Source organism: Rhinoderma darwinii, chromosome 7, assembly GCF_050947455.1.
Source record: "Rhinoderma darwinii isolate aRhiDar2 chromosome 7, aRhiDar2.hap1, whole genome shotgun sequence".
Classification (NCBI taxonomy): Eukaryota; Metazoa; Chordata; class Amphibia; order Anura; family Rhinodermatidae; genus Rhinoderma; species Rhinoderma darwinii.
This window is the reverse complement of record NC_134693.1, coordinates 62,201,603-62,225,605: the sequence shown is the minus strand read 5'-3', so window position 1 is coordinate 62,225,605 and position 24,003 is coordinate 62,201,603. Positions and strand designations below refer to the sequence as shown.

Below are 24,003 nucleotides of genomic sequence, written 5' to 3'. Positions count from 1 at the left end.
GTATTAATATCTACTATATAGTCTTATCTACAATAGCGTACTAAATTGTAAGGACTGACCATACACATTAAGAGAGAATGTTTTCTTGGTTTCTCCAGCTTGATTATTGGCAACACATAAATATTCTCCAGCATCTGCCAGCTTGGTTTGATGAATCTGCAAAATCCTGCCCCCTACAGAGAAGAAATGGTTTGATTACAGAGAAGCCATTCATTACCAAATCTATTGGTGTAGGTATCTGCTAGAGCGTAGTCATTCACGTCATAATGCGTGTCAAATAAGGTGTGTACCCAGGGACATAGCTATAGGGGGTGCAGAGTTAGCATTGATCCCCGGGCACTGGTGCTTGAGGGAGCCCAAAGGCCCTCTGCCACATAAGAAGACACCAGTATTATATAAGGCACATGGGAGGTGGGCACCCTGTTACATAATTTGCATTGGCGCTCAAGGGCTTCAAGTTATGCCTTTACTTCCAGGGCAAGCATATAGCCTGTGCAGCCTGTTCAGCTGCACAGGGGCCCACTCTGGCCACAGTGGTTTTTAATACAACTATACCGCTTCTCTCAGCCGCCTCCCCTTGTTTACACTCTTCACGGGTCTCTCATAAATTACACAGACACTGTATCATCCCAGTCAGCCAATCAAAGAAACTCTATAATTGCCTGAGCTGCCCTGTGATTGGCTGATAGCTGATGATGCAGTACCTGTGTGTCTGTGCAGTCTAAAGTCACGGAGGAGCACGAGGAAGAAGTTGTTAACTCCTTCACAACATTAAAACTCTTCACCGCTCTAGCGGATGTTACCACCTTTTTCAATGCCTTAGCCCACCCGGGATGTTTATCAATAACGCCTTCACTGTCCTAGACCTCCAGGGATGTTATCTATCACTGTAGAGAAAATGAAGACTATCTGGCCGTTTTTCAAAGCGGTAACAGCAAAAATATGATTTTAGATATGAGATGATGTAAGCTGCGGATATGTTGGTGGAAGGGGCCCACACACTGTTTTTGCACAGGGGTCGTGAGTTGTCTATGTCCGCCCCTGCTTGGTCTCTAAACTGTTATAGATAACAGAGATAGCAATATATATAATGCCGCATTAAGACAGTAAGTATTTTTTTAATATTTTACAATCAAATGGAAAAGGTCACATTTTAACTACAGCAGCAGAGAACAGAATGGAAACTTTAGACATAGTTTATGCCTAATTGCCAACTTTTGAAAGAATGTTCTAGGCACGCTTCGGCTTTGACAGGTTTAATGGGGTGCGGCTTGTTATGTGGTGGGGTGTGTTGGGGCATGGCTTGCTATGGGACGGAGTTTGCCAGAATATAATTTTTTTTCCTGAATATCGCTTTGCCAGGGCTGATAGGGGCAGGACAAAAGGAGCTTTATCCTTTGTACGCAACGTGATCAGCACTGAATGCGGTGCTTAAGAGATTAAACAAAGGTTAGTGCTGTGGCTATCAATCACCGCTACACACTCACTTATGATTTCATTGGAACTGCTGTTATGCCCACACGATCAGCGATGATGTACATGTACGGCATCCTGCGGCAACTACATTTCGCCGATGACATACTGTCCAGAATTATTTGGACAGTGACACAAGTTTTTGCTTTTTAGCTGTTTACCAAAACATATTGAATATACAGTTATATAATCAATATTGGCTTAAAGTGCAGACTCTTAGCTTTAATTTGAGGGTATTCACATCCTAATTTGAGTAAGGGTTTAGGAATTACAGCACTTTAATATGTAGCTGCCTCTTTTTCAAGAGATCAAAGGTAATTGGATAATTATCTCAAAAGCTATTTAATGCGCTGCATGGGCTATTCCCTCATTAATCCATCATCAATTAAGCAGGTAAAAGGTCTGGAGTTGATTCCAAGTGTGGCTTTTGCATTCGGAAGCTGTTGCTGTGAACCCACAACATGAGGTCAAAGGAGCTCTCAATGCAAGTGAAACAGACCATCGTTAGGCTGAAAAAAATGAAGAAATACATCAGAGATAGCACAAATGTTAGGAGTGGCCAAATCAACAGTTTGGTAAATTCTTGAAAAAAAAGGAGCTCACTAGTGATCTCGTAAACTCCAAAAGGCCTGGACGTCCACGGAAGACAACAGTGGTGGATGATCACAGAATGCTTTCCATGGTGATTAAAAACCCTTTTACAACATCTACCCAAGTGAAGAACACTCTCCTGGAAGTAGGTGTATCAGTATCAGTATCTAAGTCTACCATAAAGAGAAGACTTCATGAGAACTGACAGTTCACCACAAGGTGCAAACCATTAATCAGCCTCAAAAATAGAAAGGCCAGATTAGACTTTGCCAAACAACATCTAAAAAAGCCAGCCCAGCTCTGGAACAGCATCCTTTGGACAGATGAAACTAAGATCAACCAGTACCAGAATGATGGGAGGACGAACGTCATGGCTGCCAAAGGCACTGGGTCACTAGTGTTTATTGATGATGTGACTGAAGACAGAAGCAGCCGGATGAATTCGGAGGTGTTCAGGGATTTACTTTCTGCTCAGATTCAACCAAATGCAGCAAGGTTGATTGGACTTCGCTTCACAGTACAGATGGACAATGACCCAAACATACTGTGAAAGCAACCCAGGAGTTTTTTTTAAGTCAAAGAAGTGGAATATTCTGCAATGGGCAAGTCAATCACCAGCTCTCAACCCGATCGAGCATGCATTTAATTTTGCTTAAGACAAAATTTAAGGCAGAAAGACCCACAAACAAGCAACAACTGAAGACAGCTGCAGTAAAGGCCTGGCAAAGCATCACAAAGGAGGAAACCCAGCGTTTGGTGATGTCCATGGTTTCCAGACTTCAGACAGTCATTGCCTGCAAAGGATTCTCTACAAAGTATTACAAAAAAAACAACATTTTATTTAAGGTAATGTTGATTTGTCCAATTACTTTTGAGCTGAAGAGGCTGTGTAGAAAAATGGTTGCAATTCCTAAACGTTTCACATGATATGTTTGAATTAAACCTGAAAGTCTACGCTTCAATTTCATCTTAAGTTGTTTCATTTCAAATCCAATGTGGTGGCATGCAGAGCTCAAATCATGAAGATTATGTCACTGTCCAAATAATTCTGGACCTAACTGTACATGTCCCCTAGTGGGACTAAAAAATTGTTCATTAAATTGTAATAACGTTTATTACAAAAAAAAAGTTTTTCCATAAAAAGTAGTATCATTGTGCAGTGTTAATAAAATTAAAAAAGAACGGTGTAAAAAAACCCCACAAAAAAACCATTGTCAGAATAACTATTTTTTATTCCCCTCCCAAACAAATTAATAAAAGTTAATCCATAGATTATGTATATCCCCAAATGGTTATTTTATATGACTTGTCCCGCAAAAAGCAAGCCCTCATACAGCTATATTGATAGAAAAATAAAAATGTTATGGCTCTTGGAATGTGGCACCAGTGACAAAAAACATTTATTTTTCCATGAAATGTGCTTTTATTTGGCAAAAGTAGTAAAACATAGAAAAAACCTATACATATTAGGTATCACCGTAATCGTACGGACCCATAGAATAAAAGTAACAACTTATTTATGTCGCACGGAATTGTTGTTTTTTTTTTTTTCAATCTCCCCGCAAACAAAGTTAATAAAAGATAATCAATAAGTTATATGTACCCCTAAATGGTGCATATAGATATAACATGTAGCCACTGGGGGTTCCCTTCTGCCAGCATACCATAAGAAATTTGGAGAAAATCACTCTAACTACCTCCTTTACTTAGACTGGTGTTAGATACGCTAGTCCTAAAGGGACACCGGCTAAAGCTAATCAAGCTGTACCAGAATGATGGGAGGAAGTAAGTATGGAGAAGGCTTGGAACGGCTCATGGTCCAAAGCACACCACATCCTCTGAAAAACATGGTGGAGGCAGTGTGGTGGCCTTGATAGCAAAGCAGAGAGGAAGAGAAAACTGGGGAAATCCAAGGATCAAGATGGAGGCAATTTTAAAGCACAGACAAGGCAGCAGTTCAAAAAGTAAGTATAGTATACATAAAAGAAGTGTAGAGTATGGTATACAGTCAGGTGGAGAATGCAGACATGGAAAATTGTGTTTCCACTGGAGGTCTTCTTTAATAAATTCGGCCCATTATTCCTACAGATCTAACAAGCACAATCTTAGCAGTTGTCATTTGTCAACTGCATCAGATTTATGGGACCAGACTACTAACATTTTTGTATTAATAACTGAAGGATTCTATAAAAATGGAATAAAAAAAACCCCTATAAATGCAATATTGACAACTGCAAAATACATTATAAATACTTCTTACCTGGCACAATAAAGAGATGCTTGCTTGGTCTAAGAACAATCCCCTCCTTCAGCCAATTTAGTAAAGGTAATGGAAATCCAGTTACCTTACATGTCAGAGAAATGAAATTATCTTCTACAATAGTGACATTTTCAAAGATGCTGCCTATGATTCTTGGAGGAACTGCAATGGGAACACACCAGAATCAAATTTCAAGAGTATAACTTAATTCTTAAAACTTATGCTCATTATAATATATTTTAGGATATATTCTCTCTCAGCAGTTCTGTTGCTGACATTTCTGTGACTGTCCCATTTATCTAAATGGGGATTGCATATACCCATCCACCTGCTGCATAAACAGCCCCATTGAAATGTAATGGATGGATTTTCAGTCGCAGAAATTTATTGCAACAAATCTGCCATGTGTGACCAAACCCTTAGGCTCATATCCAAGGCTGCCTAAAAAAAAATGCAGCAAAAAACAAGACCTCACACAGCAAATTCAACGTAAAAATGTCTCTTTTAATGTGGAAAGGTAAAAATGAAAAAAATCTTCTGGCCAGTTGATCAAACATAGCACCCAAATCTCTTGTCATTGAAAGAGTAAAATTAAGAAACTTTGCATCATGCAACTACGTTGTTACCTCTTAGATTCAGTTCACACTGCGTAAATACTGCGTAAATACTGCGGTTTTTCTGAAACGGAATTCATTGTGGAAAATCCGCAGCAAATACAGCATCCGCAAAGTGGATGAGATAAAACAAATCTCATCCACACTCTGCGTACATATTGGCAGGAAAAAATGCTCAGAAATTGACCTGCGGTGCGGAATTTTATTTTGCAGCATGTCAATTGTATTTGCGTGAACACTGCTTTTTTTTTTTTTGCGCTTCCCCATTGAATTCAATGTGGATGTAAATCCTGCAACAAATAGTTGTCAAGTTTTTTGGGGCGGATTCGCAGCGATTCTGCAGCAACATAAAAAAAAAATTCATACTTACCCAAAAGTCTGTGTTCCTCCCTCCAGCGCGGCCTCCTGGGATGACATTTCATCCCATGTGACCGCTGCAGCCAATCACAGGCTATAGCGGCGGTCACATGGGGTGAAACAGGCTGCAGCGGTCTCCTGGGATGAAACGTCATCCCAGGAGGCCGGGCTGCTAGCAGGCCAGCTAAGTGCTGCAGTTTTCCGCAACTGACAATCCGGGCAAAAAACTGCACCACAGTTTGGCACATAGGGCGGATATGCTGCGTGCTTTTACGCAGCGTATCTGCCCCGTGTGAACTTAGGGTATGTACACACGTGGCATTTTTGCCAGGTTTTTTGGACGAACTTTGGTAAAGATACCAAAAATATATGAATCTGTTTTACAATAATAATAATAATATTAATAATAATAATAAAAAATAAAAAAAACCTGCAAAAACCACAGCATAATCCTCATGTTTGAACATACCCTTAATGCTATTGGTGACATCAATGCTTTATAGTATACTGGGTGGATAAAAGAAGATGAGGTCTAAGGGCGCCCATGGGCTCAGAATAAACAAGAAGCTGACCCTGGTGACATGAATAATATTGTTTTCATTGTTGTTTGAGATTAGAATAAAAGGTCTTTTTTTTCCAGAAACAGCTACTCTTGCCCACGGTCTGTGTCTCATTCTGCTGCTCAATCCAATTGAAGTCAGACACAACAATACAGACTCTTTTTTTTTCTAATCTCATACAATCCCTTTAACCACATTGTAGAGTAAAGCTGATATTGAATGTTGATTAAAAAAAAAGTTTTACCATTAATATTTAGGTTAAATATTTTTTCAGCACTTCCAGCCACATTCTCAACAATGCACACATATCGCCCAGTATCCATTAATTGTGCATTTTTTATCTAAAATAACACAGAAGAGGGAGAAAGTATTAATTAATACGTGGAATGGAACTGTCCTATCCTGTATGGAATTGTCGTTTGGACATTTTTTATATAAGTACAGAAATTGATAATAATCTTTGCATTCTATTTCAGTAAAAAAAGATCCTAAATGTTGAGAAAAAAAAACTATAAACAATAAAACAATAGGAAAAAGGATGTGCCCACAAAAGCTACTTGTGAATGCATTTGGCACAGATTAGCAATAACTATTTTATCTTTTGGTGTTATTAGCTATTTAGTGATATTTAATTCAGAAAGGATAGTAGCCATTGGCTTTGATATTGTGACTACAAGAGCTAATGAAATGGCTGATTACTGCCTAACATATCCATTCCAGGGCCCTCACAAGGATTTGTAGGGATTTGTGTCCCTACACATTTCGACATCTATAGATATAACACATATAGGATATGCTCAGGGACGCACATATCATTGGTGGAACCTGTCCATCTACACAGGGGACCAGTAGGTAAGGGGCCCTCTGTAACCTTAACCCCTTTCCGACATTTGACTTATCCATACGTCATATCCGGGTAGGAGAAGTAGGGAATGGGCTCACGGAGTGAACCCGCTCTATACAATGCGGGCATCGGCTGTATGTTACAGCCGACACTTTACAGTAACGAACGGAATCGCGCTAGATTAACCCGTTAAATGCCCTGGTCAATAGCAACAGCGGCATTTAAATCGTTAGAAAGAGAGGGCGGCCCCCTCTAGCAGCTCATCGCGCCCCCCGCAATGCAATCGCGGGGTGGCGATAGTTGCTATGGCTGTCTGGGGGCCTAATGAAGGCCCCCAGGTCCGCCATCTTTGTGCTCCTGCTTTGCCCTGCCTCTGGCAGGGCTTAATAGAAGCCTGTCAGAAAGACGATATACTGCAATACATTGGTATTGCAGTATATCGTGCAAGCGATTCAACGATCGCTGGTTGAAGTCCCCTAGGGGGACTAATAAAAAAAGTTACAATTTGTAAAATAAAGTGTTTTTTTATGTAAAAAAAACAAAACAAAAAATTACAAGCTCAGAAAAACCCCCCTTTTCCCATTTTCCCCCTAGAGCATAGTAAAAAAATAAATAAATAAACATAATTGGTATCGCCGCATCCGTAAAAGTCTGAACTATTACAATATATCATTATTTAACCCGCACGGCATACCCCGTAAAAAAAAAAATTGTAAACGTCAGAATCGTTATTTTTTGGTCACCTCATCTCCCACGAAAAATAGAATAAAACGTGATCAAAACATTGTGTGAACCCCAAAATGATATCATTAAAAACTACAGCTTATCCTGCAAAAAATAAGCCCTCATACCACTTAATCGACTGAAAAATAAAAATGTTATGGCTCTCAGAATTTGGCGACACAAAATAAGTTTCATTTTTTACACTTAGATTTTTACTTGTAAAAGTAGTAAAATATAGAAATATTTTTATATATATTTGTTATCGCCGTAATCGTATTGACCCGCAGAATAAAGTTAATATGTTGTTTTAATTGCACAGTGAATTCCGTAAAAACAAAGCTCAAAAAACTATGGAGGAATCGCTGTTTTTTTCATTTTCTACCCCACAAATATTTTTTTCACTGTTTCCTAGTACATTATACAGCACAATAAATTGTGCTACGCAAAACTACAGCTCATCCTGCAAAAATCAAGCCCTCATAGGACTATATCGACAGAAAAATAAAAAAGTTATGGCTTTTGGAAGGTGGGGAGGAAGAAACTAAAATTAAAATCTGAAAGTTGTTTACGACGGAAGGGGGTCTGTATTTTTGATATCATGTAAATGCCTGAGGTAATATATTTTATGGCTAAAACTACTGATGGATTGTTAGAGCGACATAAGGTGGTGATTTATGATAAGATATTGGAGAGCAATGGGCCCATATACTGTTTTTGCAAGGGGGCCCCAAGCAGTCTGCGGCCGTTACTGGATACGCTACAAAATGTTACTTACCTGCAGGTATCTCCCAGCAGATAAAATCTGATAATGGTTTTCTTCCTTAATAACGTGCCCATCTTTCTGCCAGGTGATTGTTGGAGCAGGTTGACTTTTCACAGTACAATTCAGCAATACTGTCTTATTTTCTAAAGATATTATATCCTCTGACAAACTTTCACTAATACCTTCGAAAGTTGGAGGTACTAAATAAAAATAATAATGTTATACGCTCTGTACATTTAGCTAAGCTTTTTTCAAGTGACAAATCCAAAGCTTTTAGTATAACCAATTAGATCAAAAATTCTAAATTTTACTGGAACCCACAAAAGGCAATGCAAACCCTATCCATTAAAAAAAACATACAAAACAAACTATGAGTTGCACTAAAATATAAAAAAAAGTATGACAAATTTAAAGATGATCTCTCACCATTTACAGAGTTAGAATCAATGTTATAATACAATATACTCTCATGTATTCCATTAAATGACAGCTTTTACTTTTTTGTGTCCTGTTGAGCATTTTTTCAGCAAATTTTACTTAAGAGCTAATGAGTCTACGTGGTGGTACGGTCTCTGAATGAGTCTAAGGCTGGATTCACCGATTGCATTTTTGATGCAATTTTTGGTGCAGTGTTCGATGCCTCAAGTCTGGAGCTTCAGTGATAGCTTTGACCAATTACATTGACTGTTGCACAGAAGTGAATAGGAGGTCACGTGGCAAGCCAATCAGCTGTCAGATTGTATAGGAAGCTGCCTATGTATGTATTTTGAAAGGGTGGAACACCTAATGAAAATTCATGAGCTTTTATTTTGATGAAGATACTGTACACATATGAAATATAGTGATCACAGTGTGAGTTGTACAAATATTGAAATTGCAACACCAAGAAGAGAAAGTTTTGGAATTGTGGAAATCACAGGATAAATAGACATGTTAATGATATGCAAATGATAAAAAAAATGGAAATAAAATATTCCAAACATCTGATTTATTCAGTATCGAGTATGAGCGCCACGTGCAGAAATACACGCAGTTGCATGCCTTGGCATGCTATCAATGAGGTTATTAATGGTTGCCTGGGGGAATGTTATGCCGAGCTGAATGTACTTGGGCACGCAAATCATCAAGATTAGCTGATAGCAGTACCCTTTACAATTGCCGACCAATATCGTCCCATATGTACTCGATGGGAGACAAGTCTGCAGACTGCAGGCCATAGTAGCACATTTAGGCCACACAGGCTGGTCACAGTAGCACGGGCAACATGTGGCCTGGTGTTGTCCTGTTGAAAAACGGGGACACTTTGGAGAAATGTCCCTAGCACTCTGGTTCCACGACCAAATCAATGTAACGCTGAGCTGTTAGTGTACCTGAAATGAAGGCTAGAGCGGTCCGGCTACTGTAAATAATGCCACCCCACACCATAATCTCGGGAGTAGGACTGGTGTGACATTCCCTTGTGAAGGCCTCTTTATGGCATTGCCTATGTGGTCCCCAGACCAATCTCCGGCTATCATTGCGACCGAGACAAAAATCGGGACTCATCGCTGAAGAGGATAGACCTCCATTCCAGCCTCCATTGCCCTTTTGCTGTGCATCATGATAGTCTTTGAGAGCGGTGGCGTGTGGTGAATGAAACACCGGTAGCTGGACGTCTGGCCCGCAGCCCAATGTCGTGCAAACACCTTCTAATGGTTTGTGTTGATACTGGTTACCGCCCTAGGCTTGGGATGTGACGTCCAATTTCACTTGCATCACTACTCGCCAATCTTTCAAATAGACGATCCGTCCGTGCAGAGGTTTGCCTCTGCACACCTCTTGCTGTCATTCCCGTTTGTTGCTGTTCTCCCAACCCCCCGGGACACGCAACGTTAAACAGTGCTGACATCTTGGCCTAGGCGCATAGCGATCTGTCAGAGATAAACCAAGGTCTCTCAGTTCAAGCATTCTGTCCCTCTCAGTTTTCGACAAGTGGTGATAACTGGCATGTCGACAAACAGGAGGTATAGAGAATAAACCTTAAAGCACTCAAAAGATACTCGACTGAGTTGATTTTCATGGAAGAATTATTTATTTTCATTCGTTCCAGAACGTACTCTGGAACGAATGAAAATAAATAATTCTTCCTTGAAAATCATCTCAGTCGAGTATCTTTTGAGTGCTTTAAAGGAACAGTGTCATCACAAAAAAAATTTTCATATGTTCAAGATGTTAGTGCTTTATTAAAAACGTTTATATTTATTTGTGTGTTTGTGTTTTACTTTTTCTTATTTTTACACTTTTTCTTCCCTATGGGGGCTGCCATTTTTTGTTACATTTCTGTGTGTGTCGATTAACGACACATACAGACATGGAATACGGCAGCCACAGTCCCATAGGGACTGCGAACGGCTCCCGTCCCATTCACTTGTGTGTACGGCGTCTGTGTGGGAACTGCGCATGCGCCGCTCCCACACAGTCCAATTTGAAATTGGCGCCATCCGGCGCCATTTTCCTGTGGACCGGAAGTCGCGGCCGGACAGTAATATTACTACTTCCGGTCGCGGCTTCCGGACTTGTGCACTTGGACCAGCGGCAGCAGACGGAGCGGACGGGCCGGAGGGAGCCGCGGCGGCAGGAGCAGGTAAGAGATTTCAATGTATGTTCGTGTTTGTGTGTGTTTACTACTGTATGTAAACCTACTACACTGTGTGTTAGCTCAAAAAATGGCGACACACAGTGTAGGAGGTTACACCGTTCAAACCCCTCGTTTATCCCGGCACTAGCCAGGATAAAGGAGGGGGGGATGCTGAGAGCTCACTAGAGCGAGGGCTTTTTACCCAATTTTGCAGCAGAAAAGCTATGTGGTTGCTTTACCACATATTTTTGGGAATGGCTCCATCTAGTGACCAGAAATGGTAAATACTATAAATTTGAATCCAATTGAATCCAATTTATAATATTTCCTGACTCGTGAAAAAAATAAAAAAAATTTGAACAATGTTTAATCACCCACACACTAAATGTTTAATTTAAAAAAAAAAAACATGTTTTTCTGGCAACACATTGCCTTTAAGCTTTATTCTCTATATCTATGAGTGGGGTACAACCCGAACCTGAATAGCACCAATATATATTGGAGTGCATCCTTACTATTCTATTCAGACAAACAGGAGGTATCGCACAATCATCCCACACCACTTGATCCAATTTTTGAAGTTTCAAAAATGTTGCTTTCAATCCGGCTTATGCCCCTGCCACATGACACAGATTGGAGCTAGGTGCTTGAAAATCTGATAATTTGCAGATCTTAGCGACACCTGCTACTTCTTCGATTTGCATAACCTTACGGCTCGCCCTTCTTGGTGTTGCAATTTCAATGATGACGAGAGTACATTAGCCCTTACGTAGTGCAAAATAGATTTATTATATCATTCTAAAATTATTTATCCAAAAACAAAGTAAAAGCATTTTGATAATATCTTTCGAAGCATGGCAATGATTAATTGTCTTAATAAAACTTGCTCTATTTTATGAACATGACTATTCCATACCCAACTCATTAATGTGGTGAAATTGTAGACAACTGTAAACACCAGCATTTCATTACTGTAATCTGGAATACTTACACAGTACCCGGATATTGTAATGTAGGGAATCTTCTCCTGCCTCATTTACAGCAACACAAGTATATATTCCAGCATCCTCCAGGTGTGTCCTTGCAATTTGTAAACTGTGCCCGCCTAAAAATATAAAGGTTTCCCAAGGCATATATAACTTTAATCTGGTTTATTGTAAAAAAAAACAAAAAACGGACAAGTTATGGGCAAACAGGAGGGGGTTCTACCCCGAAACCCCCCTCTGAGCAGGGAAAAACAGAGGTAAATGAAAAAAATATATTTTTATCGCCAGCAGGTGGAGTTTACTGTATACTGATTTATTATTTAGTCTTTGTTCACTTCTGCGCTAAGTTTTCCCATTCTTCTGTTCCTTAATAGGAACAGAAGAACAAAAAAACAAAACAGCCGGAGTCATCGCATCCCGGACAGTAACGGTGCCCAACGTAACCTGTTGACCTTAATGGGTTTCGTTGTGTTTCCGTTACAGTGCTCATGAAGGTGTCCATAATTTTTTCTGCGCTTTTTCTTCCGGCAATTTTTCACCGGAACAGCGATGGAGGCCCCTAATGGAGCATCCGACGCAGACGTGAACAGAGCCTAAATTCAATAAGAGCTGTATAAATTCCTATGCAGTGAACTCCCTCTCTTGGCAGCTTCAGGTTGACAGAATATCTTTATAAATAAATGTCTTGGGATCTAGAGCTCTGTATTATTCGACACCTGCAAAGAATTATGAACCTATTAAGATGAATCTTTATAAATTTATCTGTACACTTCCCTGTCCTAGATTACCACCATTAACCCCTTCACATCCTAAACCTTATAATAATACATTATAAAATTATATTATATAAAATGAATCATTAACCACCAAACCTCCCTAGACCTCAAGGATTACTAAATATATACACCACAATACGATCCTAGACCTACAGGAATATAACAGGAACACTAAGGGTATGTGCACACGATGAGAGGCTTTTACGTCTGAAAAGACAGACTGTTTTCAGGAGAAAACAGCTGCCTCGTTTCAGACGTAAAAGCTCCTCCTCGCATTATGCGAGGCGTCTGTGACGCTCGTAAATCTTGAGCTGCTCTTCATTGACTTCAATGAAGAACGGCTCAAATTACGTTGCAAAGAAGTGCCCTGCACTTATTTGCCGAGGTAGTCAATTTACGCGTCGTCGTTTGACAGCTGTCAAACGACGACGCGTAAATTACAGGTCGTCTGCACAGTACGTCGGCAAACCCATTCAAATGAATGGGCAGATGTTTGCCGACGTATTGTAGCCCTATTTTCAGGCGTAAATCGAGGCATAATACGCCTCGTTTACGCCTGAAAATAGGTCGTGTGAACCCAGCCTAACACTGCCCCCTGAACCATCCTATGTATTAAAAAAAATTATCTAGTATATGTATAAAGTTGGCAGGTGAGAATAACTGAGAGTTGGGGGAAGGGAAGATTGCCGTCTCTGTAATGGGGACTTACATAATTGTAAACCTCCTGTTAAAAATCCAGTTTTCCCCTGACAGTACTGAATAAATCATACCTTGCAAGATGGTCTATATTTCTCAATATATGTCAACAACAGATGGTTATGTAATAAATTTGGGTATTCATTTTAAAGCACACAGATAATATGTTTGACCAACGCATACACGTAATTACAATTTTGTTCATTATTGTTTTATTTACAAATAAATCACATTGTAAGCATCATCCTCATTTACTACTTTAATATTACTGGTATTATTTTTATTCTTATTTTTCTACGTGAGTATATCTTCTTACCAGCTTTCGACATGAGTTATTTTCCTCCAATCAGTCAACATCTCAGTTGTGATTTAATGACATGGATCATTTAACAGCTATTGGGACTCTGGAAAAAACAGCTGATAAGGATTGAAGGGTACAGAAGGGGTCTTGAAGATTAATAACCCATGTCTCTGCCGTTAAAGCTGTTCTCCCATCAAAACAACTTATTTTTTTAATAGTAAGGCAAACCGGGGAGTACCAAGCAGAGGAGTGTCCAATTCTATTTAATCTATGCAGCCTATTAGGGAACACAGTGGATTTATAAAGATTTTGTGATAATAGTAATTTCTTTTTTTATGGAGTGACCCACTGCTGTGGTGTGAAATGTCAACTTTCACTTGTTTTCTACGCTTAAGTTTACAGTCTACTGCTATTGCTAGAGCCTTTTATATATCACTGTTACCCAGTCATATCCCACATAACGTTATACCATCGTTTGTGTTACCCCTTAATAAATATTGAACAAAAACTTTTGAACATGTATCTTAGTTAAAAGGCTATGTATACTTTTGGAAGCAATTTTTTTTTAAATCAATGTCTTAAATTCACTTTTATTTAAAAAAAATGGTTTTACTTTTTAACATACAGGTTCTATTTATTCTGTATACAAAGTAGCTGTATCTTGCCGTCAAAGACGATTCCATCAGGTCAGCAGGACTGACAGCTTGGCAGAAAACTAGTCCCTCGTGTCTCTAACACACAGAACTAGCTACTATGCATCAAATCTAAGTTCATTACTTAGATGTGATCGATTATTAGGTGGATCCTGTGTGTCAAAGACACACAGGACCACTTCTCAGCCGATCCGTCAGTTCAGCAGATGGATTCAGCTGAGAAAGAACGATACAGCTTCTATGTATACAGGATATATAGAAGCTGTATCGTAAAAAGATTTTTTTTTTTAAATAAAAGTGAATTTAAAAGTAGCTTAAAAACATATAAGGAATTGATTTAGTAAAAGAAAAATAAATTGCATCCAAAGGTGTACATAGTCTCTAAGTTACTTACTCCTCATTAAAGTTAATACTGAAGCATTTGTCCAACAATACCAAGCCTTTATAACATCATGCTTTCCTGGGAAAATGTGTCTTTTACTTCACATAGTCCTTTATAGCATTCCTAGAATCAGGGCCGACCTTAGGAGTGTGCGACCTGTGCGAGCGCACAGGGCACTGCAGCCTCCCAGCATGTAGGGAGCGCCACTGGGCAGGCTGTTTGAACTCTGTATTCTCTGTTCCTTGTTACACACGGAGGAAGGAAAGGAGGAAGCTCCACCCTCAGCCCATCCTGCAAGAAGCCTGTGCAGCAACGAGAGATGGTAAGTTCCTTTTTTGTGTACATATGTCTCTGTGTGTGTATATGTTGCAAAATGTATGTGTCTATTGTGTCTATATATATATGTCTGTTTGGATGTGTATCATTTTCTGTGTGTGTCTGTTTGTGTGTGTGTATATATATATATATATATATATATGTTTGTGTGTGTGTGTGTGTGTGTGTGTGTGTGTGGTTTGGGGGTTTAGCATCAGGAGAGGTTTGTACAGCGGTTTCTTAGTAGCCAGAGACAGGGACACCGTGCATTAAAGTTCATAACAGGGCTTTGCCTGTGTTTTATTCTTGTCAAAGAAACAGCCTCTTGTACAACAAGGCAAAATACAAAATAAATCCTGCTCGTCTGAGCACAACTAAACAAGATATTATCTAACTATACCAAGTGCCTTCCTACCAGGCACTGGACACAAAGTAACACAGGTCTTTACTCACATAGAATACAGGCTACTCCAGACTTAGTAGTCTCCGGTCTGAGTCAGGGGTGAGACTGACACACACTGTGTCTGCACCTTTTTATACACAGGCTGCAGGTGCAGCTAATTGAGCAGCAGCCTTGTCCTACAAACAGAGATGGACTAGGGATTGGGGAAGCCGCCCTGCTCTTCCCCAATCCAACTCCAGGCCCTTTTTCCGGATTTTCCTGAAGCCGAGATTGGAAAGCTAGAGCTTTCTATGCAAAAAATACTCATTCCTGGAGCTTAGGATACATATGACAGGATTCTAGGGGAAATGTACCTTCCCTCAATGACTTTACCTGTCACTGTCTCACAGTGGGTATAGTTATCAGAGTGTGTTATCTGTGGTGTTACAGGATTGCAGGTGATATCTACTACATTATCTGTCATTAGAGAATTATCACTGTGTTATCTGTGGTGTTACATAGGACTGCAGGTAAGATCCACTACATTATCTGTACTGTGTATATAAGTGCCCGTGTGTGTATATACATAAGTGTGCGTGTGCGTGTGTGTGTGTGTGTGTATGTATGTATATACATGCCTCGTGTATGCGTGTGTGTACGTATATGTGTCTGTATGTCTATATATTTACCTTTGTTTGTGTGTGTATACTAGTCCTTCTCAATTAATTAGAATATAATCAAAAAGTTAATTTATTACAATAATTCAATTAAAAAAGTGAAACTCATATTATATAGATTCATTATACACAGAATGATCTATTTCCAGCATTTTTTTTTATTTTAATGTTGATGATTATCACGAACAGTTAATGAATACCCAAAATTTAGTGTCTCAGAAAATTAGGATATTAAATAAGCCCAATTTCAAAACTGAATTTTAATACCGAAATGTTGGTCTACTGAATAGTATGTACAGTATATGCACTCAACACTTGGACGGGGCTCCTTTTGCATGAATTACTGCATCAATGCGGCGTGGCATGGAGGCGATCAGCCTGTGGCACTGCTGAGGTGTTATGGAAGCCCAGGTTGCTTTGATAGCGGCCTCCAGCTCGTCTGCATTGTTGTGTCTGGTGTCTCATCTTCCTCTTGAAAATATCCCATAGATTCTCTATGGGGTTTAGGTCAGGCAAGTTTGCTGGCCAATCAAGCGCAGTGATACTGTGGTTATTAAACCAGGTATTGGTACTTTTGGCAGTGTGGGCAGGTGCCAGGTCCTGCTGGAAAATGAAATCAGCATCTCCATAAAGCTTGTCAGCAGCGGGAAGGATGAAGTGCTCTAAAATTTCTGTTGCTCAGTGGTCCAAAGTCCTGTTTTCAGATGAAAGTCAATTTTTAATTTAATTTAGAAATCAATTGTAATGGCAGGAAGGAGGTGAAGGGAACAAGTGAGCCCTAATCTACCCACCGCCCTGTCCCTGCCTACTTGCAACGACCCGCCCTAGGTGACGGGGTACAACTTGGCGGCGGTCCCTACGCTGTCTAAGTGCAAGGGAGTACAAACAGGGAACACGCAAGGGAAGGGGCAGTAGCCCACGGAACGGCGCGAGGAAACGGAGCGGTGAATGAGTCAGTCAGGATCAGGATGTAGTGGAGTATACCAACGAAAGCACGGAGCAGGAAGCAAGCCAGGGGCAAGCGAAGCAGGATAAGCGGCACTGAAGCAAGGCAGAAGCACGGCAGAAGCAGGCTGGAGCAAGGCAGCAGTGGGGCCAGGAATCCAAGAAGAATAACAAGCACTGAGGAAGAGAACACGGCAGGTATAAATGGACAGGGGGCGGAGCTAACTCCGACTGACCAGGCCGCGATAGGCTCTCCCACTCCTGAGCCTGCCACCCTGGTTGGTGGGAGCCGGTGTCAGTCTAAGAGGTCTGGCCTCAGGTGTCGACTGATTAATCCCGGGAGTATACACAGACGTAGTACCTGGCAGATCCTTTACATCAATGTCCCAGAGTCTGGAGGAAGAGTGGAGAGGCATCAATTCAAGTTGCTTGCGGTCCAGTGTGAAGTTTCCACAGTCAGTGATGGTTAGGGAGCCAATGTCATCTGCTGGTGTTGGTCCACTGTGTTATATCAAGTCCAGAGTCAGCGCAGCCGTCTACCAGGAAATTTTAGTGCACTTCATGCTTCCCTCTGCTGACAAGCTTTATGGAGATGCAGATTACATTTTTCAGCAGGACTTGGCACTTGCCAACGCTGCCAAAAGTACCAATACCTGTTTTAATAACCACAGTATCACTGTGCTTGATTGGCCAGCAAACTGACCTGACCTAAACCCCCATAGGGAATCTATAGGGTATTGTCAAGAGCAAGATGAGACTCCAGACCCAACAATGCAGACGAGCTGAAGGCCGCTATCAAAGCAACCTGGGCTTCCATAACACCTCAGCAATGCCCCAGGCTGATCGCCTCCATGCCACGCCGCATTGATGCAGTAATTCATGCAAAAGGAGCCCCGACCGAGTATTGAGTATTGAGCATATACTGTACATACTTTTCAGTAGGACAACATTTCAGTATTAAAAATCATTTTTGAAATTGAAATTTGAAATTGGGCTTATATAATATTCTAATTTTCCGAGACACAAAATTTTGGGTTTTCATTAACTGTCAGCCATAATCATCAATATTAAAAGAAAAAAATGCTGGAAATAGATCACTCTGTGTGTAATGATGGGGGGTAGGGAAACAGACAAGTGAGCCCTAATTTACCCACCACCCAGTCCCTGCCTACTTGCAATGACCCGCCCTAGGCGACAGGGTACAACTGGGCGACGGTCCCTACACTCAGTAGTGCACGACAGACAGACAAACAGACAGACAGACAGAGTCAAACCAGGAGTGTACGTGGTACCAAACGCAGAGCAGGAGAATAGTCAGTAAACCAGGGTCAGAATGAAGCAGGGTCAAATAGTTCAGAAGCTGCAGAAGGGTCAGGAAGCCACACGAGAAGAATCACAAGCAAGGAGGAACAGGAAAGGCAGGTATAAATAGACAGAGGGCGGGAGCTAGCTCCGTCTGGCCAGGCTGTGATAGGCTCTCCCACTCCTAAGCCTGCCATCCTGAGTGGTGGAAGATGGAGTCAGTCTCACAGACATAGAAGCAGGTGCAGACTGATAACCTATGGGCGTATACACAGAAGCTGTGCCTGGCAGATCCTTTACAGTACCCCCCTATTATGAGGGGCCATCGAACCCTTTCTAGGTGGACCTGGTTTATTGGGGAAACGAAGGTGGAACTTCCTGACCAATACCCCAGCGTGAACAACCCGGGCGGGTACCCAAGTCCTCTCCTCAGGCCCATATTCTCTCCAATGGACCAGGTACTGGAGGGAGCCTTAGACCATCTTGCTGTCCACAATCTTGGCCACCTCGAATTCCACCCCCTCAGGGGTGAGAACGGGGACAGGAGGTTTCCTCGAGGGAGCCAAGGACGGGGAGCAGCGTTTAAGGAGGGAGGCATGAAACACGTCGTGTATTCGAAAAGATGGGGGCAACTCCAGTCGGAAGGAGACAGGATTGAGGACTTCAATTACCTTATACGGCCCTATAAACCGGGGAGAAAACTTCTTGGACGGGACCTTAAGGCGCAAGTTCTTAGACGATAACCACACCAGATCCCCGACCATAAACAAGGGGTTAGCAGAACGTCTTCTATCTGCCTGACTTTTTTGTATGCTCTGGGACGCCTCTAGGTTCTACTGAACCTGGGCCCAGACTGTGCACAATTCCCGATGAACGACCTCTACCTCGGGATTGTTGGAACTACCAGGTGAAACGGAGGAGAACCGTGGATTAAACCCAAAATTACAGAAAAAGGGGGAGACCCCTGACGAGTTACTGACCCGGTTATTAAGGGAAAATTCGGCAAGGGGAATGAATGAGACCCAATCATATTGACAGTCAGAGATAAAACACCTTAAATATTGTTCTAGAGACTGATTAGTCCTCTCGGTTTGACCATTAGTTTCAGGATGGAAGGCAGAGGAGAAGGACAGATCAATCTCCAACTTTTTACAGAAGGCTCTCCAAAACAATGAAACAAATTGTACCCCTCTGTCCGAAACAATATTGACAGGGACCCCATGGAGACGCAGGATGTGTTTGACAAACAAGGTAGCTAACGTCAAAGCATTGGGTAGTTTCTTGAGGGGCACAAAGTAGCACATCTTACTGAAGCGGTCTACTACAACCCACACCCCCGACTTGCCCTGAGATGGAGGCAAATCGGTGATAAAATCCATGGAGATATGGGTCCAAGGTCTCTGGGGAATGGGCAAAGAACGTAGTAAGCCCGCTGGTCGGGACCTGGGAGTCTTGGACCTAGCACAAACCTCACAAGCGGCGACGTAGGCCTTAACATCTTTAGGCAACCCAGGCCACCAATAGTTTCTGGCAATGAGGTGCTTGGTACCCAGGATGCCTGGATGACCAGATAGAGCGGAGTCATGATTTTCCCTAAGTACCCTTAGCCGGAATTGCAGGGGAACAAACAGCTTGTTCTCAGGAAGGTTCCTGGGAGCTGAACCTTGATCAGCCGCAATTTCAGAGACTAAATCAGAATCAATAGAAGAAATGATTATACCTGGAGGCAAAATACAAGCAGGATCTTCCTCCGAAGGAGGGCTGGCCATGAAGCTACGCGACAGTGCATCAGCCTTAATATTTTTAGACCCAGCCCTATAGGTAACCAAAAAGTTGAATCTGGTAAAAAATAGCGCCCAACGAGCTTGTCGCGGGTTTAGCCTCCGGGCAGATTCTAGGAAAACCAGATTCTTGTGGTCGGTAAGGACCATTACCTGGTGCCTAGCCCCCTCCAGGAAGTGGTGCCACTCTTCAAATGCCCATTTAATGGCTAAGAGTTCGCGGTTGCCAATATCATAGTTACTCTCAGTGGGCGAAAACTTCCTGGAGAAGTAGGCACAGGGACGGAGATGGGTGAGGGACCTGGTACCCTGGGACAAGACAGCCCCCACTCCCACCTCGGATGCGTCAACCTCCACGATAAATGGCTCCATTTGGCCAACCAGCACCGGGGCCGAGATAAAGCACTTCTTAAGGACCTCAAAAGCCTGGACAGCCTCAGGAGGCCAGTGGAGGAGATCAGCACCTTTGCGAGTGAGGTCCGTAAGAGGCTTAGCGATGACCGAGAAGTTAGCAATAAATCTCCTGTAATAATTAGTGAACCCAACACTAACGCCTTCAGGGAGGCAGGTTGGACCCATTCCGCCACAGCCTGGACCTTGGCGGGGTACATGCGGAATTCATGAGGAGTGAGGATTTGACCCAAAAATGGTATCTCCTGCACCCCAAACACACTTTTCGGTCTTCGCAAACAGTTTGTTTTTGCCGAAGGACCTGGAGCACCTTCCTGACATGCTCAATGTGGGAGGACCAGTCCTTGGAAAACACAAGTATGTCATCAAGGTACACTACAAGAAATACCCCCAGGTAATCTCTTAAAATCTAATTTATGAAATTCTGGAAGACCGCGGGAGCATTACACAACCCAAAGGGCATGACGAGGTATTCGAAATGACCTTCGGGCGTGTTAAACACAGTCTTCCACTCATCCCCCTCTTTGATGCGGATAAGGTTATACGCCCCCCGTAGATCAAACTTAGAGAACCATTGTGCCCCCTGAACCTGATTAAAGAGATCAGGAATCAAAGGAAGGGGATACTGGTTCCTTACAGTGACCTTATTCAAGTTACGGTAGTCAATGCATGGCCTAAGACCACCATCCTTCTTCCCTACGAAGAAGAAGCCAGCACCTACCGGAGAAGTAGAGGGGCGAATGTAACCCTTGGCCAGGCATCCCTGGATATACTCTCTCATGGCTTCACGTTCGGGACAAGAAAGATTAAATATCCTACCCTTAGGGAGCTTAGCTCCTGGTACCAAATCGATAGCGCAATCGTATTCTCTATGAGGAGGTAACACTTCGGAGGCCTCCTTAGAGAAAACATCAGCGAAGTCCTGAACAAACTCAGGTAGCGTGTTCACCTCCTCAGGGGGAGAAATAGAATTAACAGAAAAACATGACGTCAAGCATTCATTACCCCATTTGGTAAGCTTCCCAGTATTCCAGTCAAACGTGGGATTATGCAACTGCAACCAGGGAAGGCCTAAAACCAAATCGGACGATAATCCCTGCATCAACAGTACAGAGCACTGCTCCAAATGCATGGAGCCAACCAGGAGTTCAAAATCAGGGATATGCTGTGTAAAATAACCATTAGCTAAGGGAAATGGGGCAGTTGCCCAAGGCCACACCGTGAGCAACAAGAGTGGTGAACGAGCCGAGTCAAACCAGGAGTGTACGAGGTACCAAACGCTGAGCAGGAGAGTAGTGAACAAGCCGAGTCAAACCAGGAGTGTACGAGGTACCAAACGCAGAGCAGGAGAATAGTCAGTAAGCCAGGGTCAGAATGAAGCAGGGTCAAATAGTTCATAAGCTGCAGCAGGGCCAGGAAACCACACGAGAAGAATCACAAGCAAGGAGGAACAGGAAAGGCAGGTATAAATAGACAGAGGGCGGGAGCTAGCTCCGTCTGGCCAGGCTGTGATAGGCTCTCCCACTCCTAAGCCTGCCATCCTGAGTGGTGGAAGATGGAGTCAGTCTCACAGACATAGAAGCAGGTGCAGACTGATTACCTATGGGCGTATACACAGAAGCTGTGTCTGGCAGATCCTTTACAGAATGTATAGAATATATGAGTTTCACTTTTTTAATTGACTTACGGAAGTAAATTATCTTTTTGATGATATTCTAATTCATTGAGAAGGACCAGTATATATATATATATATATATATATATATATATATATATATTTGCCTGTATGGCTAAATATGTCTTAAGTACAGTATATATGTGGTTAATTTTCGGCTCATAGAGGGAAGCTATAGAGAGTCCCACACAGGGCGCCGTCCAACCTAAGGCTGGCCCTGCCTAGAATCATTTGTACACTTTACCTACATACTTACTAAAGTTTACGCACTTAGCTGTAAAAACAATTAGTAATTAGTGTATTGTTGAAGACACCATATGACACACACAATATAATTCTTTATACTCAATAATGTAATATGCTTCACAATACTGTACCTGGTAATATGAACACCTTATCATTTGAGGTCAGAAGGTTGTCATCCTTATACCATGTGACAGTGGGTGGAGGCACAGCATTTGTTTCACAATACAAAGTCAATGGGTTGTTGACAATAACATCTTTGTTATCTCCATTTCTTGACACAATGTTGCTGTCAGCGTTCAACAGAATTCCAGATAACTTTGAAAATGTTGGTGGAACTAAGAAATCAAAAGAACATTAAAATAGCCCATCATTTCTTCTTAATACTTTCTAAATCTCTAACTTTCTACTAAAGCAAAAATCCATCAATTGCTGTGAATTAAATGTTCCCTCTGAGGGACTAGACATTTTATTTTAGCTAAATACATTTTTTCATATTTTTTGACAATTTATTTTGTACACTGCAAGAGTGGTACAAGAAATGGCAGCAAGATACTGTCATGTATTAACCCCTTAATGACCAGGCCAATTTATTTATATATTTTTTTTTTTTTTCGTTTTTCATGGCACCATTTAATTTACCATATAATGTACTGAGAAACTGGGGAAAAAATATTTGTGGGATGAAATGGGCAAAAAACAGAAATTCTGCCATTATTGTTTGGGTTTCGTTTTTACTACGTTCATTGTAACGGCAAAAATGGCTTCTTAACTTTACTCTATGCGTTGATAGAATTACGGTGGTGGCAAACTTATATAGTTTTTTTTCTGTTTTACTACTTTTACAAATAAAAAACTTTGTTTAAAAAAAAATTGTTTTGTGTCACCACATTCTGAGAGCCATAACTTTTTTTCTTTTTTCGTCGATTGAATGGTATGAGGGCTTATTTTTTGTGGGACTAGCCGTAGTTTTAATTGGTACCATTTTGGGGCACACGCAATATTTTTGATCACTTTCTATTCCATTTGTTTTTGGAAACTAAGGTGACCAAAAAACAAAAATTCTGGCTTTTTTTTTTTTACAGTATTCATTGTGCAAATGAAATATTGTTATATTGTAATAATTGTGACTTCTATGGACGCTGCCATACCAGTCATGTTAATTGTTTTTTAACATTACTTTAGAGAGAAAATGGGAAAATGATTTAACTGTTTTAAAAAAAAATCAAAGTCCCCCTGAAGCAGTGATCGTTGGATCGCTCGCACTATATACTACAATAGTTATGTACCGTAGTATATCATCATTTTGATAGGCTTCTATTATGGACTCATGGGACAGGGATATAATATTACCACTTTACAAGGCATTAGTGCGGCCTCATCTATAATATGCAGTCCAGTTCTGGGCTCCAGTTCATAGAAAGGATGCCCTGGAGTTGGAAAGAAATACAAAGAAGAGCAACTAAACTAATAAGGGGCATGGAGAATCTAAGTTATGAGGAAAGATTAAAATAATTAAACCTATTTATACTTGAAAAGAGATGACTAAGGGGGGACATGATTAACTTATATAAATATATGAATGGCCCATACAAGAAATATAGTGAAAACTTGTTCCATGTAAAACCCCCTCAAAAGAAAAGGGAGCACTCCCTCCGTCTGTATGATGCTCGTGG

The 24,003-nt window shown here is 41.3% G+C and overlaps 1 protein-coding gene across 1 annotated transcript in view; it reads right to left on the bottom strand.

Moving 5' to 3' along the window:
- Positions 1–24,003, bottom strand: part of HMCN1 (hemicentin 1) — a 345,767-nt gene that overhangs the window by 124,064 nt on the left and 197,700 nt on the right. The window contains exons 54-59 of the mRNA XM_075833451.1: positions 22,462–22,665; positions 11,794–11,907; positions 8,198–8,385; positions 6,100–6,196; positions 4,325–4,486; positions 60–173 (exon numbers count right to left, since the gene is read on the bottom strand). Coding sequence (XP_075689566.1) covers positions 60–173; positions 4,325–4,486; positions 6,100–6,196; positions 8,198–8,385; positions 11,794–11,907; positions 22,462–22,665 — 879 coding nt within the window. The remainder of the gene's footprint in view (positions 1–59; positions 174–4,324; positions 4,487–6,099; positions 6,197–8,197; positions 8,386–11,793; positions 11,908–22,461; positions 22,666–24,003) is intronic.